The sequence below is a fragment of the Pholcus phalangioides genome, unplaced genomic scaffold, assembly GCF_987345545.1.
Source record: "Pholcus phalangioides strain wild (caught in Gottingen) unplaced genomic scaffold, Ppha-v1.0 ptg000001l_1, whole genome shotgun sequence".
In the NCBI taxonomy this organism is placed as follows: Eukaryota; Metazoa; Arthropoda; class Arachnida; order Araneae; family Pholcidae; genus Pholcus; species Pholcus phalangioides.
Genome location: NW_028301594.1, coordinates 7607242 through 7624406, shown reverse-complemented (window position 1 = coordinate 7624406; position 17165 = coordinate 7607242). Strand labels below are relative to the sequence as shown.

Genomic DNA, 17165 nt, shown 5'->3' with positions numbered 1-17165 from the left:
TCATATTTATTAACCTAGAAATCATATTTATAATCCAGATCTTATTTATGTTTATACTATTATATTTCTCTTTGTGTTTCGTATTTGAATGGGTTTTCATTATTGTTTTCCATGCTAGCGATTTTTTTTTCTCCGCCCGTAGTGTCTAACGGTCTTAGCGACTTTTGGTCGGGTCGACGGACATATTTGGCTCCGAAAATCCATAAGTAGCCCCTTATATCAAAGCTATACCCGTGTGTGTGTAGCCACGATTTGGCAAGAAAAAAGTCCGAAAACGACTCTGTTTTGCTCTTGGCGATTTCTCGTCATGCTTTCCTTCTCGCCAAAGAACAAAATCTTCAACACAGCGCTAGTAAAGGATAATAATAGAGCTGTTGCTGTTTTATTCTTATATTTTCTCAGATTGATATTAAGTTTAAAATATACTATTATATTGTAACCTCATGAAATATTTGAAATCTAATCAAGGCTTACAATGTATCAACATGTTTGAGAACTCGGACTTTCTCTTCGATTTTTCGTTTCTCAGATTTGTGGCGTTTTTTGGACGGACTAGAGCTTGAAGCCATCAAAAAAATATTTTGAAAACAATAACTATCAACATAAACACGGGACGTCACAATTGTAAAAATCAATGTATCACAGCGAATTGTTTACAAATACAAGTCGACGAACAATCGAGACGGCCGGGACTGCTGACTAAATCAATCACTCGAAAACTAATAAAATTATGTGGAATTTTTTAAATATGAAAAAATCTTTTAAAGAAAATTTACTTTTGATACCGACTTATTGTTGATTAATGAGTTGAAAATAATAACACTTTTTTTTTTAGTGTTGCATGCTGTTGATCAAAAAAATAAATTTATCAAGGTTAATGAATCTGTATGAGACCCGAGAGCCCTGTATAATTATTATTGTATTGTATGAGATGCAATACTTGTGCTGTCATCTAGTACTAAGTGTACATACTACAGCTTCCTCAACTTATTAATAGATGGCTGCACGAGTTCTGTATTTTGACATGAAATTTTTAGGCGCGAAGTTCAAACCTTATAATTTTAATTTGGTTTTAATCAACACCCCCCCCCCCTCCCAGAGTGGCGGAGCACTTTTTTTTTTAAATGAACTGGTTATATCAATTGATCTCTCACACACAAACGGTAATTTATTACATCATTCCCTCCTCCTTCGAATCATGAACAAGCTCACATATAACTATATTTCTCTGATAATTTTCTTTTTATTTGCGAGTTTGTTTATAGACTACAAGGGGGAAAATATCCTAATGCAAATAAAAATGAAAAAATAAATCCAAATTTAGCTGCACGAATTTTTTTTTTTTTTAACTTGATCGTGTTCGTTAGTACAGGTTGACAGGGCCGTCTCAACACCAAGCACAACGATATCGTTAGAATATCGTGCTGATACTGTTCCGACGTCGAATGAATATCGAACGTCGGAAATGTTTACGTGTCCGATATCAAACGATGTAGTAAGAGAATATCTTGTATGATAATTAGTCTCTCTTGAAAAAATCCAAATTTCTCTGTTGAACTACGTCGGACGATATCGGTAACGATGTCGCGCGCGAGTGGTATCAAAATCTCTACGTCGTTCTATATCAGTGTGCTACTGGGATCATCATTGCCACTTCCCCTCTCGAGTAAATAATGGTTTTTCAGAAATCAGCTTCCCCCATGGACTCCACATCCTGCTGCCTGCAGGCCAGACATTTCAAGGGCTCTTCTATAGCAGCAAAATAAAAAATAATGATAATCGCTCGGTATAGAGCCCTGTCAACCCCATTCTTGTGGGAGGGGGGGGGGCATACCCCTCTTCTACTTGGCTAGAAATATCTGCTATACAAAATGCATATAACTTCACATAATTTAGAAAATTTTGGCCACATCTCATTGTGATGAAGCCCCCCACTGTTGCGACCAGGTGGGCCAAAGCAATATCACCATGCTTTGAATAAGGGGATAAACTACTGAAGTGGATACTAAGTTTTCTGTCTGTTACAATGGTATTCACCCAAGTGCATCAAACATTGAATATACACACTTTGTCCTTTAATAAACTTCATTTATTTTGATAGTTTCTGTTACAAACGTTGATGTGACCATAAATCTGAAAATGCAGATCTATCAACTCCAATTGATTTCATAATAATATTTATTTCATATAATCCTCCAAAATTATTCTTTTGTCCCCTTCTTCCTTCAATACATATTTCTAATTCATTACCGTCTATGGTAATATATACAATAGAACCTCAATTAACTGGAATAATGGTAGGAAAAACAAGAATGGAAAAGAGAGAGAAAGATAACTTAAAAACCAAAGTTAAATCACTATGAATATGAAAAAAGTTGTAAAATAACAATAATAACTATATAATCGTTTGAATAATGCATATATTTGAGCATTTTGCCAAATGAATAATCATATCCAGAATGTGTTTTTACATTATTCATGCTAAACAATCACCATTTAAATTAAAGTTCAATGTAAACAGACACAAAAAACAGTTACATATACACATTTAACATTATCTCATGCTTGGTCAGGGACTTAACTATTCTGTGGCAACTGATACAATGCTTCAGGGACCTGAGATAAGGTAATTAGAAGTAGAATAACATGATAACTCCAGATGGTAATCTGCTCTTTGTCCCTGTGTGGTGCTTGGCTCTTCTTCACTCTCTTTCTGTGAGATTTTATAAGTTTTGTACCCTGGTTAATCTGCTTCATGGATAATCCAACTTTAGGTAATCAAGGTTCTACTGTAATCAATAAGCATTTGGGAAGACAAAACAACTTAAAGCTACTAGGAAACAAAGTTTCAAGAAAAAAAAAATCAACGGAAATACTGCCAAATAAATTTAGAAGTGAATAATGGAGAGATCAATAAATATATGAAAATAACTTCACACATACGTGTGTAGATTAAAAACAAAAAGGGAAATTACAATAATACTTTTGCAGAAACAAAACAAAATTAATGTCTGCAATAACAAAAATGAAAATTTAATAAATTAAATTCTAATTTTGGTAGGAAAAATAACAACATACCATGACTTTTAGTTATTTGAAGAACAAACTTATTCTTCTTTATATGCTATCAATCTGGTTTGCATGTTACTATTCAACGAATCACTGAATATGATAATGTAAAGAATAATTTGATTTAATCATTTTCAAATACATTTCTTAAAAGATTGAATTATTATACAGTAATATATTACATTTCATTGTAAGCAACATTGTATATAAATTTTGATGCGATCTTGAATTTTATTGGTGGAAAGGTATGAATATATAATAATGAATCAACTCTTTTTGCTGCATTTTGTTTGATAAAAAAAAATACAAGTATGATAAGGAGCTTGAAAATGAAGTTTTCACACAATTATAAATTGTAGAAGAGAATTGTCATTGAATCAAATAACTGCAATTATATGAATTTAATACGAAAAAACAGAATATTGCCATACTAAAATTTGTAATTACAGTAAGTACTTCTGTTTTGGGACACCAGGGGGGAAAAATAAATTATCCATAAAAGAGGGACAACAGCATCTGAGGGGGGTTGTTATTGAAAAGAGTTTGAAAAAAAAAAATTTTTTTGGCCATAAAAGAGGGGTAACCACATCTGAGGGATGACCCTTAATAGAAATATTTCACTGTATATATAAATATTATTTATTAAGTGGGGGAAGAATCAAAAATTTTTACCTGAAATTAAAAAATTCATTACAGGCATTTTTTTATACAATTGATTTTGATTTACAAGAAAAAACTGCATATAAAACTGCAATTAATGATTTTCTACAACATCTAAATACAATTAAAGAGAAATAATAACCAAGGTTGATTGAAACTGATTCAATATGAAGAAGTTTTCTCATGACTCATTGATTTCTGATAAGAAATTATAATATTACAAAAACTTGTGAGAGCAAATAAAAGTATGCATATTGATCGACTGGCATTCAATAATGATTTGATTTCAGGATGGACTGGTATTGGGTATGAGGCCATCAGACATGTAAAAAATGACAAAGGCACACAGAAGAAAATCACCATAGTTCTATTCTTGATCTATTAGCGCTTATATTTTAAAACATAATTTTGACAGCTTGTAGTGCTCATGCTGCGCCTATGACACTTTTTGTTTTGAGAAAACAATTTTCTACATGTTAACTATGAAAATTGTAGGATAAAATTCAAATATCTATTTAATACCCACTGCTGACTATTTGTTCCAGACTCTGCCACGAAACTGGGCTGGAAGAGATCTCCGCAACAGGATAAGTCCAGTGGCAAAGTTGTGGCGTTCATTCATTCAGTATTTTTAATAGATATTTGTTTGTAGAATATTAGTAATACATTTATTACGTTAAAGTTAAATCTCATTCTGGGAAGATGCGGATACACAGATGCAGCACTTATATTTTATTTTATTTTCAGACTGCAGTGTTTACTTACATGAGGCAGATATAGAAATACAGTTCACATCTTCAATTTATACAGCATATAATGAAATTAGATAATAAATTGCAATGAGTTACCATCTTAAATTGATAAAATTTTCAAGCTCGTGTATCCTACAGTGATTGGGAAGTACAATGGAAAAAAAAAACTGCCAAGAACATTGTTGAATGACTAAAGATAATTACTACAGTGTTTAGGGAATGTTAAAAATAATTGAATAAATATTTGCAAGGATTGTATGCTGCTGTTCGAAACCGTCATTTGGAATATTAGTATAAGGTCATAATGAGATTTAAACTACATTAAAACCTCCTATACCTAAACATCTTATAATTGGAACAACCAAACTGCATCTCTACACTTGGAAATTCAATGGATATATTAATACTGAGAGGGCCAGGTAACCAAAGAAACATTGCAAATAATTGTGAGTTAATATTTTTACATATTAAAATTTTATTAAGCAGATTAACAAATTTCTAAATTTTCCCTCCCCTTTGAAGGATTCAGAAACCCCCCTTATTTTAACCTTTTGACAGGTCTGTGAAGATATTTACTCCAATCCAGTTTCTTAAATACCCAAATGGGTTCAGAGTGTTCTATATTTCAGAAAAAGGAAGTTATACCAGCACCTCCTAGAGGTAGAAGGGCTCTGCATCATTGTTGTGCAGAAAAGAATGATTGGGCTCAGAATTGGCGATTTCTATGCACCACATCCAATCAACATGCTGTATTTGTGAGCCAACCAAGAAGATTCTACGTCAAAATAAGAAGAAATGAAATAGGATGCTGTGGTTCAAAATGTGGTGAACTTGCTAAGTAGTAAATAGTTAAGGTTTTGCGGCCGTCATTTGATAAAAATTGTTTTTTCGGGTTCGAAGGCCGTCGTCCGTTTGAGTTAGTTCTCAATGTTTCCCCAACACTAGTGGTTGGCATCATCAGCAGAGTAGATAAACTGGATCAAAGTCAAGTTTTCCGGAGTCTCGGGTTTACGTACATAAGTGGCTTGACCTACACCATTGTTTTGCGATTGGTCAGTTGATTCTATGGCTGGCAGCGTATTGAAAACAGTTGTTATGCTGGTAGAACCTGATTGGTCGAGAGATGTGGAGTTAACGATCTTATACTTGGCAACCTGCGCAGAGGTCTTCTATCTATATATAGGAGGTGCTGGTTATACTCTATATTTTTTAATTTAAAAAAGTGAAGCAAGAAATTATTTCATTCTGAATTTGAAAATGATGCAGAGTAAGAAATTTATCACTTTACACATATTTCATTCACACTGAGTAACTGTATGAAAATTGTAAGTACGCTGAAAATGAGCAATTCTTTATTAGATACTGGTTCATAGAAAATGGTGTCTTTATCTTCAGTTTTCATAGGAAAAAATATATTGTCACTGTCGAAATTTTTCAAATTGATATCAGGCAGAAGCGTTGAAAGCTGCCAATTTTTTCTCATTACTTTCATAATTCCATCTGATAATATACTACACACTAGATTTGATTTGAAACAAGATGATTTTAGAATATTACTCAAATGTAATTCCCATAAAATATTAGGGCATGCTACATATTTTGAAGCTTCAGAATCAATGGGAAATGGGTTTTGTGACTTGAATTGTCCATGCATACTTTTACAGGTGCACAAAATATCACAGGTAAAAAGTTCTGAAAAATAATTGCACAGCAATTTGATTGAATTTGAACACTCAAAATAATACTCTTTGCCTAAACTTTCTAGAGGAGCACAAAGAGCAAGATGATGAGGTCTAAACAGAATGTGATGCAAATGAGGAGAAATGTTCAGATATTTTCTGTTACCAAGTATGACTGTTCTAATGCAATCAGCCTTGCCAATATCATTGTCAGTTATTTTTGGTTGCCATACATTTAATGCTGATATATTTGACAAAGACATCAACAAATTTAATTCATCATCCAGTAAACAATCCAACAGAACCAGTTCATTCTTTTTACACAAAGACAAAAACTCTGGATCTGCGACAGATGATATCAAAACCACAGAAATTTGATTATTTTTAAGGTTTTGAACAATTTTTTCATACATCCTATACCTGAAGTGGATCAAATTATTTGATGCGTTCCTCTCTCTTACTACAAATTCATCATCGCTGCAGTTCAATTCAGACAAATTCAGGAACACAACAAAGGATGCTTCTTTCAGGTCAAGTGTCAGAAGTGGGGATAAAACTCTGCTGAACACTATGCCATCTATGACCTTTGATTTTTCAAGGGAATCAACAGATCTGGAACAAAGAAGATGAAAATTTTCACGAATAAAATGAACCTTTTCACTGATTTGACAGTTATTGACAATAATACTAATTGCAAAATTTTGGCAGAGTGACGATAGATGCTTAGCAATGCTTAACGGGAACTTTGTACGGAAGAATGACAGAAATATCTCTTTTAAATCTGTCTGCAAAGTCCTGTGGGCAATTTTTCTATCTAGTAAAGCCTTTTGCACTACACTTTTTAATTGGTGAAACACACATGGAAGAACTGCCATAAATGATCTTGCATCACTGATCAAGACCATTCGTAGCTCGTATTCATTGCAGTTATTATTTTTTAGTTGTTGCTTCACAGATACCATCATTTCACTCAAAAGAAGTAGAAAAAGCTTTGAACAATCGCCAGTTTTGTCATGAAAAGTGGAAAGAGCTTTCAGAATCACTCTCGATACCGGATGATGGCACTGAGCCTCTGTTATAATTTTGATACCACTTTTTGTTATAATCATTTCACCAGTTCCTTTGATTATTAGAGCAGCGCCTGCTTTGGGTGTAAATGCTGGTGCAACCACAGAACTGAGTTGAAAGCAGATTTCAGCAACCATTTGAAGGGACAAACTTTCGCTATGTGAAATTTCCATTATCACTGAAAAAAAAAATTCTATGTATAAATACTATGAAATGCTAAAATACATTTATTTTTAAAGTAAAATGCATAATGCATTCATAATGTGTATGAATTCTGAACACAAGGTTCTGAACACTCAGGCAGGGACGTAAAGGGGGATGGCAAAGAACTACAAAAAAAAGTATCTTGTTACAATCAATACCTATATTATGAATTTCAGCCTTGCTCGAACCAAGTTGAAAAAATACAGCACAGTGGTTCTAAATCTGTTTGGAGGCAATAAAACACCTTTTGCTTTTGCTCTTGGGTTGAGAATAAGTAAAGTTGCAGATAGGGTGAGTGTCATCAAAGAACATCACATTACATAATTTTGGCTTACGACCGGCAATAAAGTTGAGTTTCAAGTATGAAATTGTGATCTTTTCTGCAAAAATGGCCAATACTATAAAAGCTTTGGAATTTCTAAATTTTGGGTAGTTTCTATATTTATATACACTGTAGCCTCTAAAAAGTAAGTAGTTTCATTACACCATAATATCATAAACAAGATATTGTGACTGTATAAAAAAAAATCTCACTTGATTAACACTCAATAAGCTCTACTATCTCATTATCAATTCCATATTTGTGCTTAATCTTCATAAATGTGAATTTTTCACAAAAAGACACATAACTTGGGGTAGAGAATAAGTCAATAGTGTATAGGGGCCATTCAAGTATTACGTCATCATCGATGGGGGGGGGGGGGAGGTTCCGATTTGCTGACTTTTGATGACAAGGGGGAGGAGGGATTTGGATAATGCTTACATCATCAACCACCCTTCATGAAAACATGAAATATTTTTAATTGAAGCTTACTTGGTGTGCCAAAGATGAGAAAAACCTTTCGATAGTTTGTGGGCACTTGAAGTATCATTCCCTCCTCCCCCCTATTGATAAGTGTCCTTCAGAGCCACTTTAGTGATCTCTAAATGTTTCGCAGATCCAAGTGATCTGGCAATGTGTCCGGACCGCTTAAGTGCTCTGGAACTGTGCCACACATCACTCAAGTGATCCGTAATTATATGTCGTGGAGCACTTAAATAATCTGAGAATGTGCTGCGGGTAACTTGGGTGATGTAGAACTGCACTGGGGGCCACTTGAGTGCTATAAAACTATGTCACATGTCCCTCTAAATGTGTCCCGAGTCGCTTAAGTGATCTGAAAATGTGCCACGGCAGCCTAAATGATCTGAAAATGTGCCACAAGCTGCTTAAATGCTCTGGAATTGTACCACGAGACACTTAAGTGACGCTTAGTTCATTTTTACAAAATTAAGTTTGAGGAGGGCAGGCCGCATCAGATAACCCCCAGGACCATATTTGGTCCGCAGGCCAAGGGCCTTTATGCGATTTATAATTATATGGCTTAGAGCGTGGGTAACAATAAATTTATTAAAGATCAATTTTGAGTTCATAGCCTTCAAATAACAATGAAGGCCCCCCCCCCCCCGTGTACATCTCTGATCTTACCAATATGCGTTAGGAGTTAGAATTCAAAGGGGCAGAACTGATGACAAAATTTTGCTGACAAGGGGGGAGGGGTAAAAAATGACTAAAAAAATTTGCTTACGTAATATTTGAACTAGGAATGATATGGGGGTGGGGCAGACGTGAATTTTCCCTCTCCACTGTGAAACATTCTTTGATCCCCTAAAATTTGTCATCCCTTAAAGGTTGCTACCTGAGGAAATTGCTCTCTTTGCCCCTTCCCTTCTAATATGATTGTAAAATTTTGAGTTAATTTCTAAGCATGCTTTAAAATTATATACTTTTCATCATACTGGCATATTTTATTATAATTTTTTATTATATTGTGTAATGTTACTCAATGAGAATGATTTTTTATTTTATTCATATAATAAAGTGGTATATTGGGTATGCTTTTTTTTCAAATTTAAATTTAAAAAAAAAGAAAAGTCAATAGATTTGAATGATGAAAAATGAAATATTAATTACTGTACTGAGCTATTTGTACACATTAATATGAATTATTCACTTTTAATAAATTCCTCAGCATAGTACTGAATACATATACTGTATATTAACACCAATCAAGAGCTTGAAATATCTACTTACCTCAGTTAAATTTGAACTTCCATTACTGTTCATAAGCTGGAACTGCGACCTTCTCTTTCATTGCTGGGCTCATCCAGAAGATATGCTGGACAGAAATATTCTTTCCCATCCTCAGTGAGTATTCTCAAATTGGGATTGGGTAAAGTATTGTTGCGACAACCAAGAGACGTGTACCTGATGGAAATATATAGGTTTTAAGAGAGAAAGTGAAAAAAAACCTGAGTAATGTTACAATCTGACTTAGGGCAATGTTAGGTAAAGTCCTCTATAAAATGCTAGTTCAATCTTTTTTATTTCCATTTTTGTTTGTTATAGCCTGTCTTGAGTAGAAAAAAAGTCAAGTTTGTCTAACTTGAGACACTGTCTCATGTTTTAGGTACATTCCATGGAATGACAAATTAATTACATAGGAATGGGTCAGAGATGCTAGTTCAGATGGGTGGTTCTCTGTAGGGAATGGTAAACTGTGAATGCCTCATCAAGTGTGTCCCCAGACATGTGTTCAATGGGGTTGGGTCTAAGGATCTGGCCGGCCAATCCATCCAACAAATATCTTCACTTTCAAGATAATATCAACCAAGTATGCCCTATGTAAACAAGCCTCGTCACCCACAAAAATGAACTGGGTACAAACTGCACCCTTAAAATGTCAGCCATATGGCTGTAAAATTCCATTCCTATACCTCTCAGCAATCAAGGATATTTTATGAAGTACAAGATGCGAAAAACCTGCTGTTAGAAAAACTGCCTTTAAAAAGAAAACGCTAAGAAATAAGTGGTACAAATCTTTAGTCTATTAAAATATTTGATTCAAAAATATGAAGAATTGTGTATTTTTTATTTTTTATGCATAGAATAGTCTTTATTATATATAAAGAGGGAAATCATTTGTCGTGAAATTTCTATGAACTTTAGAGTCGGTGCAAGGACAGACATTATGATAATTGGCTTTGAATGTAACAAAAATTGTGATTTCTGTATAATGTACAATATTTTTTTCAACTACCTACTATAAACACATTTCATAAATTAAATTACTTCTTGATATTTTGAAAGCTTTTCTTTGTTTCCTAAAATTCAACCATGCTAATTATTTTTTAACTTTTACTCACCCACGATCATACAGGCAACAGTAAGGCACATCTAAGTGACGCAGAAATTTCCATACATCACTATATTCCCAGCATAATAAAGGACTAACTCGCATAATCTGAGGCCAATCCCTGTCCGTCATTTGGAAAGTCTGCAAATCTGCTGCTCGAGGATCAGTGCTACGAGTTCCCATAAGAACTGCCTCTATTTTAGGATGGGCTGACTTTAACTCAGCTAAAGCACTCCGAATGGGGTAGCTGTGAGTCAATAACTCCAACTCATACCTAATGATAAAAATATCAACAGGTCATCAAAATATTGTGATTGTTATCATTGAAATCGCAAAATATTTAAAAAAATGTTTGTTGTTTTAAATACATACAAAAGATGAAATTTAAGAAACAAAAATCTGTTTTTGTCTTGAATTTAAACTTTCTTGACCACAAATACAAAACATCTTAATTTATTTCAAGCCTCAATTTGAGAATGACATTACAGTGAATAGGAGAATGGCGATTTTTTTTTCCTACACTAAATGAAGTGCGAGTTACAAAAGTTTAAAAGATGGTAACAGAGTATAAAAAGAATTTTTAAAAAAAATTCTCGTTAATAAATCACTAGAATATTTTTTGTATTAACTTATCCCAACATACACATCATGTGTAAATTCTCAAATGCTCATTTATCAATGAAACAGGGTTATATATATTTTTTAAATCTATGTCAAACTTAGGAGTAGAACCACTGATTGCACAGAAAATTACATATCATTTTTGAATCGATTAAACCACCCTTCATTGCAAGAAAACCAGCACTTTTCCCAGTGAAAAATTTTTCTTCCGAGAAAATTTCTGTCTACTTCATCTGGTGCTAAATGATGTTGTTAATCAGTTTCGGACACCAGTTTGCCACGGTGAATAAAAAAATGGCATCAGCACCTGAAATTTTCTATGTGTGATGACCAAATTGGAGTCTGAGGACAACGCAAAATCTTCAGAATTTGTGTAACCATTTCCACCACCATTGGAAAAGGTCACCAAATCCCATAAAATAAAATAAAATAAAAATAAATAAATAAATAAATATTTTTTTTTTCGGCTATTCTTCTTTGAGAAAAAAAAAATATTTGGCTCCTAGAAAATTTTGACGATGACTGATTTTCTTTTTCAATTTATCAAGCCCTGTTTTTAACATTGTTGTTCCATAGAGAAAGGTGAGAAAAAATAACTGCCCATACTAACAAGATACACGCATTAAAGAAAATACAGTTAATGCAGGGGTTGTCAACCTTCCAGATTTCCAGACACTGCGGGTCAAATTGAAACTTCCCATGAAGTTGCAGGTCACCAACTCACGTAATTAAATGACATCTTAATAGAAAGGGGGGGGGCAATAGGTCCCTAAGTTAAACAAGAACAGAAATAATTAAAGAAGTTTATTCATTTTGAAATTATCTTCAATGAATTATAAATTTTGATTAGTTCTGAAATAATTTTTTTTCACCAATTCTGAAAAAGTTTTTGATTAATTACTGTTTAAATTAATTAATTAATTCTGGGATTAATTTCAATTTGAAATCAATTTAAATGATTCTTTAATTATTTATTTCGGTAATTCTGAAATTATTTTCCATCGCAATCTCTTCAATCTCTTGAAACTATTTCAATAATTATGCAATTATTCTTTTATAGATTGTGAAATAATTTCTACCAGAAATTATGAAATTATCTAATTAATTTATCTTTTTTTTTTAATTCTGAAATTATTTGTTTTAAAAATCTTTTAATTATTTCTTTCATTAATTTTGTATTTCCATAAATTTGACCCGGAATTATTTTTTCCCCTTAAAATTATTTCTTTCATTATTTAAGAAATTATTTCTTTCATTAATTCTAGAATCAATTGTTTTTCCAATGTTTTCAACCACTTTCTGAAAATGATCAGCAGGCCACAACAAAAAGCTCAGAAGGTCAAATGTGGCCCACGAGAAAATCATTGAAGACCCTGGGTTAATGAGTGTTCACTGTATTAAAAAAAAGATGAAATCATTTATATATATGTAATAGGGAACAAACCTTTCAACGCACTGATGTACAAACTCTTCGATTTCAGGAAAAGGATCTTTGCCCTGTACATAAAATACTTTCAACTTGCCTGTATACCCATTCTGTAAGAATATGCAAGATGCAATGTGTAACAAAGCGGTGCAGTCTTTACCTCCATTGAAACTCAGGCAGATGTTGTCGGGTGCATACTTTTTTAAACATTCTTCGATTATTTTAATGCTTTCCAATAGGTAAGGAATTTTGATAGTCTGCAAATTCTGAAGGTCTGTGAACTTTTTCAATGATTCTTCAGCTCTTGGATGCGCAGAACCAACAATAACATTTGACAAGAATAGGCTTCGCATATATGATTCGACTTCATTTAAAAGATCAACCGAAACTGCTCCAATAAATATCCTCAAGTTATAAACAGATTCTGGATCATCACTATGACTGATTATGAACTGGATCTTGTTTTTAAAGTGTTTCAAGCATGAACGGCATACTTTAACTACATCATTATACTTTTTGGTATTCAAAAACAGTTTTCTTCCATTATCTATTAAAACATACTTCAAGAATATACATACATGTTGCGAAGTGAGTGCAGGAACTGTAAGAAAAACATGTACATTTTTAACGGAAACTATTGGGAAAAGCAAATTATCATGCTGATATAATACATCATGCACCACAGCAGACTTTGGAATCAATGAAATTTCAGATACAGTTGTTTCCGTAAATCCATTTCTTGGCCAGTGATGGATAAAATCATTCAAATATTCATTGCGAGTTAATGTGTCAGAAAATGCACTCGCAATTCCTTTAAAAGTCTCATTGCAATAATGGAAATTTTCTACTATTACAATGGCATGAGAATACTGACTTGAAACTCTACTTATTTCTTTAGCTATAACTTCAGCATCACCAGCTGCAATGAATGAACCAGACAATTTTACATCATAATTCAGCAACTCCTTCAAATCGCTGTTAAGGTTTTGTTCTTGAATTTTTCCATTCGTAGAATTATTTCTCACTGAAACCAAAGCCACAGTGTCGACAGAGTTCATAACCCTAAAAGAAAAATAAAAATGTTAAGGTCTTTAAAATATTTTGTTTTTTAATATTTATGGGACTCGAGGGTGTATGCAAGGAAGGTGTGTGTGTAGGGGATTGTATTTTCATGAATAGGGCTAGGATTTCTATGATTTTGCATATTTCAATATTTTTATATGATAGAGCATTTTTTTAATGATTTTCAGTAGTTTTGGGGTATTTTTCACGATCTTCAGAGTTTAAGGCATGTTTTCATATTTCAGCATAACAATGAAGAGAGATTTTTTTAAGACAAGTTCTCTCTTCCCTACCTTCATTTCTTGCAATTGGTGGTTTTAGCAATAATTGGCAATTTTACTTACCTTCGACATAGTTTTTGGCAATGATTGGTGATTTTTAGACGATATTAGTAATCATTGCCAATTTTATTTATGCACCTTTAGCATCATTTTTGACAATGATTGATTTCCTGTACAATTTCCAGTATTTTTCTCGAGGAAATATGGCCAGCCTATTTATAGAAGCATGTTTTTTAGGAACATGTTTTAAGGGAACAAATGCATTTTTATAGAGCATATTCGATCAGTTTTTAGGTTATAAAAATCCTAGCCTTATTCATGAATTATTGGAAGAAGGGCAGGCCCGTCATGAACCCCACCCCCTGGCTTTAGAAAATACACTAGAAATGGTTCATATACAAATATATATACACATAAATTGAATATGTTCTTTCCCCACCCCCAGAAAAAGTTGAAATGGTGGCCCTGAAAAAGGGCTAAGCCTCAACAAGTTTTATTCAGAGGGTCTCAGGTACTCAAAGCCTCCAGATTCTGCAGCAATGTCAAGCATAGAAAGATTCGTCAGTAGCCTATATACTTGAACCATCCCAGGACCGCATTCTTCATTGGTGCTGCAATACCAATGTCTGGGGAACTCTTTTAGAGGTTTGAATAGGTGGAAGCAACTCATAATATGGTTAGAGTAGTAAAGAGGGGTGTTGCAAGGGTGCAGCTAGATTGACCTAGTCAGCCAGACCAAGCACTCATTTTGGCACCTTCTTGTGATGTTGAAGAAGAGTTAAATTTCCAACCCCCCCCCCCCCCGCTTATGGCTTATGGCCCAGCAACCTAGACCTGCCCCTCCCCCCAGTTGCAACCCTGGGTGTTGCGATACCCCAAGTTTTCTGAAATTTGTACACAATTCAGTTAGCGGCATGAACTTGTGAATTACCTTGTAGAAAAGCTGATCAAAGCAGGTTTTCCTATTTACAGGACACAACACAAATTCGTGCTGACACTGCAGTATGCCACATTTCAGAATATTCACTGGGAGGTAGTGCCACAGCCTCTAAAAGGCTGTGGCACTACCTGTTAACCAATAACAGTTAATCAAAACTGTCCTGTATCTATACCCCGACCCTCTGGTTTTTAAAGGCTAATAATTTTAACACAAACACTCACTGCTGAAAAAAATATTCTTTTCTTCTCTATTTTTTTTGTTGTTGTTTAGCCCATGAGCTTAAATAAAAATTCATAACATCTTACAAATTAAACAAAACTCCTACCCTATTACAGGTTCCGTTAAAAACAGATTTTACTGTAAAAGGGGAGAAAAAGACGAGAGATCAAGTGAATCTTTTGATTTTGTTAAAATACAGTGAAACCTCTTTAAATACATACTCAATATAATGATAAATCCTTCTACAACAATATTTTTTCGAATCGTGTTTAGGATTGCCTATAGACTGCCTTAAACTCCACTCGATACAATGATATCCTTTAGTACAATACATATCCACTATACCACAGATTCTTCAACTGTGCAGCACCAACTTTTGTCAAGGGGTTGCTACATGGCACCCCTGACAAAGGTTTTTTGAAGAGATTCTTTGTTAAACTGCTCTGGGGAGCCACGGATAAGCATTGATTAGTGAAAGGGATGCTGCAGGAGGGGAAAAAGTTAATTAGTACTATCAAGGCTAATTTCAAAGAGATGCCAACAACAGCATGTTTGGTGGCACCGGATGATAATCCTGGATATAATGACAAGTGCAAATTTAGGGGAGGGGGTGATCGAGGGTGATCACTCCTCCCAAGAGCCGAATAATATGGGGATAAATTTGTCTGTCCCATAAGATACGATATGGTCCAATGTATCTACACACTGAGTCACTTCTTGGACACATCACCTCAGATCTGTCTGCCTCTGCTCCACTTGAAGTTGAAGATATCTGTCTGCTACATTCGCAGAAGATATCTGTTTCAGCTTCATTCGCAGCAGAAGGTAATGCCTTCACTCCATTCGCAGCTAAAGATGTCTGTCTCGGTAGGGATCTGTCTCAGCTCCTTTCGCAACTGAAGATGCCTGTTTCAACTTCATGATGAATCTTCTTCTTTGCAGATGAAGATTTCTGCCTTTGTTCAGGCCTGAATCCAGTGGGAAGGGGAGAAATGAACGATCCCATCCTCCCAAGAGCCAAATAACATGGGTATGCCTATCTCACAAAATACGGGATGATTCAAAGAACTTACACAATTCTCCCCTCCCATCACATTGCCCTCGATCGGTGCCTGTATAATGATTAGATAACCTCTCTACAACAATTTTTTTTTTTCGTCCTCAGTGTCGTTATATAGAGGTTTCACTGTACAAAATTTTGTGATAAACTAATTTTTCATGATACTCTATTTTGATAATATGACATGAATCGAGGGACCCGGGTTCGACTCCCGGTAGAGGCAGAGATGAGTTTTTTCCTTCCTTAAAAAATTAACATCTCAAATAATAAATATCTTCACAACATCCAGTCTTCTGTAATTCTTGTATTTTGATAATGTTGGTTTTTGTGATTTAACTCATTTGTGATAGATTTTTATCATTATTTTTGTTCAAGACTTCCTGGTAATGGAGGAAATTTGAGCGATAAAAAGACGTGGCCTCGCGGATAAAATATTGGTAAAATTTCATTCATTCGGAGGTAACAACGCACCTGTGAGAGTGACGATCCTTCGGTAAAAAGGCAAATTCACTGATAACAATGACCTTTTAATAGATGATACAATACACGCAATACACCCCGGTGCCTGTATCTTAGCAACCATCTAAGTTATTACGACTATGACCATAAAAATATGATTACGGTGTGTATACGCAGCAAAAAAAAATTAAAGCAAATAAATACTCACGTGAGGCTCTTATAATAAATTTTAGATTGTGTTGATACAAACTGCACAATTCCTCCAATTTTTCCTATGAGAAAGCGCTCCTTTGATACACAGGAAAATTAAAGTTAAGAGGAAAAATGATCATCACTAGGTCATTATGTTGGATAACTGCGCATCGGCCAATCACAGCGAGCTGTATGTCGTCATTCAAAATTCTAGGAATCAAAAGACTTCTTTTGATTGGTTATGATGCCAATCACGTGGAGGAAGAAACGTTTGTCTTTCCCACCACCAGCAAAAAA

The 17165-nt window shown here is 34.2% G+C and overlaps 1 protein-coding gene across 3 annotated transcripts; it reads right to left on the bottom strand.

Annotated features, from left to right (window-relative positions):
- Positions 1-5636: 5636 nt before the first annotated feature.
- On the bottom strand, positions 5637-17010 carry LOC149089789 (bifunctional FAD diphosphatase/FAD synthase-like). Of its 3 annotated transcripts, none has more exons than XM_089247520.1 (5): positions 16689-16824; positions 12674-13717; positions 10619-10882; positions 9507-9680; positions 5816-7406 (listed from the first exon to the last, which is right to left on the bottom strand). In XM_089247520.1, the coding sequence occupies exons 2-4, from the start codon at positions 13711-13713 to the stop codon at positions 9536-9538; spliced, it is 1449 nt and encodes a 482-aa protein (XP_089103646.1). In that variant the 5' UTR covers positions 13714-13717; positions 16689-16824; the 3' UTR covers positions 5816-7406; positions 9507-9535. The 3 variants fall into 3 exon arrangements, with proteins under 3 accessions (XP_089103638.1, XP_089103646.1, XP_089103655.1); XM_089247529.1 differs by lacking the exon at positions 16689-16824 and adding an exon at positions 16885-17010 and having other exon boundaries at positions 7271-7406; XM_089247512.1 differs by lacking the exons at positions 10619-10882; positions 12674-13717; positions 16689-16824 and having other exon boundaries at positions 5637-7406; positions 9507-9629.
- Between the last annotated feature and the right edge of the window lie 155 nt (positions 17011-17165).

What these genes read in the sequence shown, in the direction of transcription:
- LOC149089789 (XM_089247512.1), bottom strand. Translation starts at nt 7,401, where the DNA reads ATGGAAATTTCACATAGCGAAAGTTTGTCCCTTCAAATGGTTGCTGAA.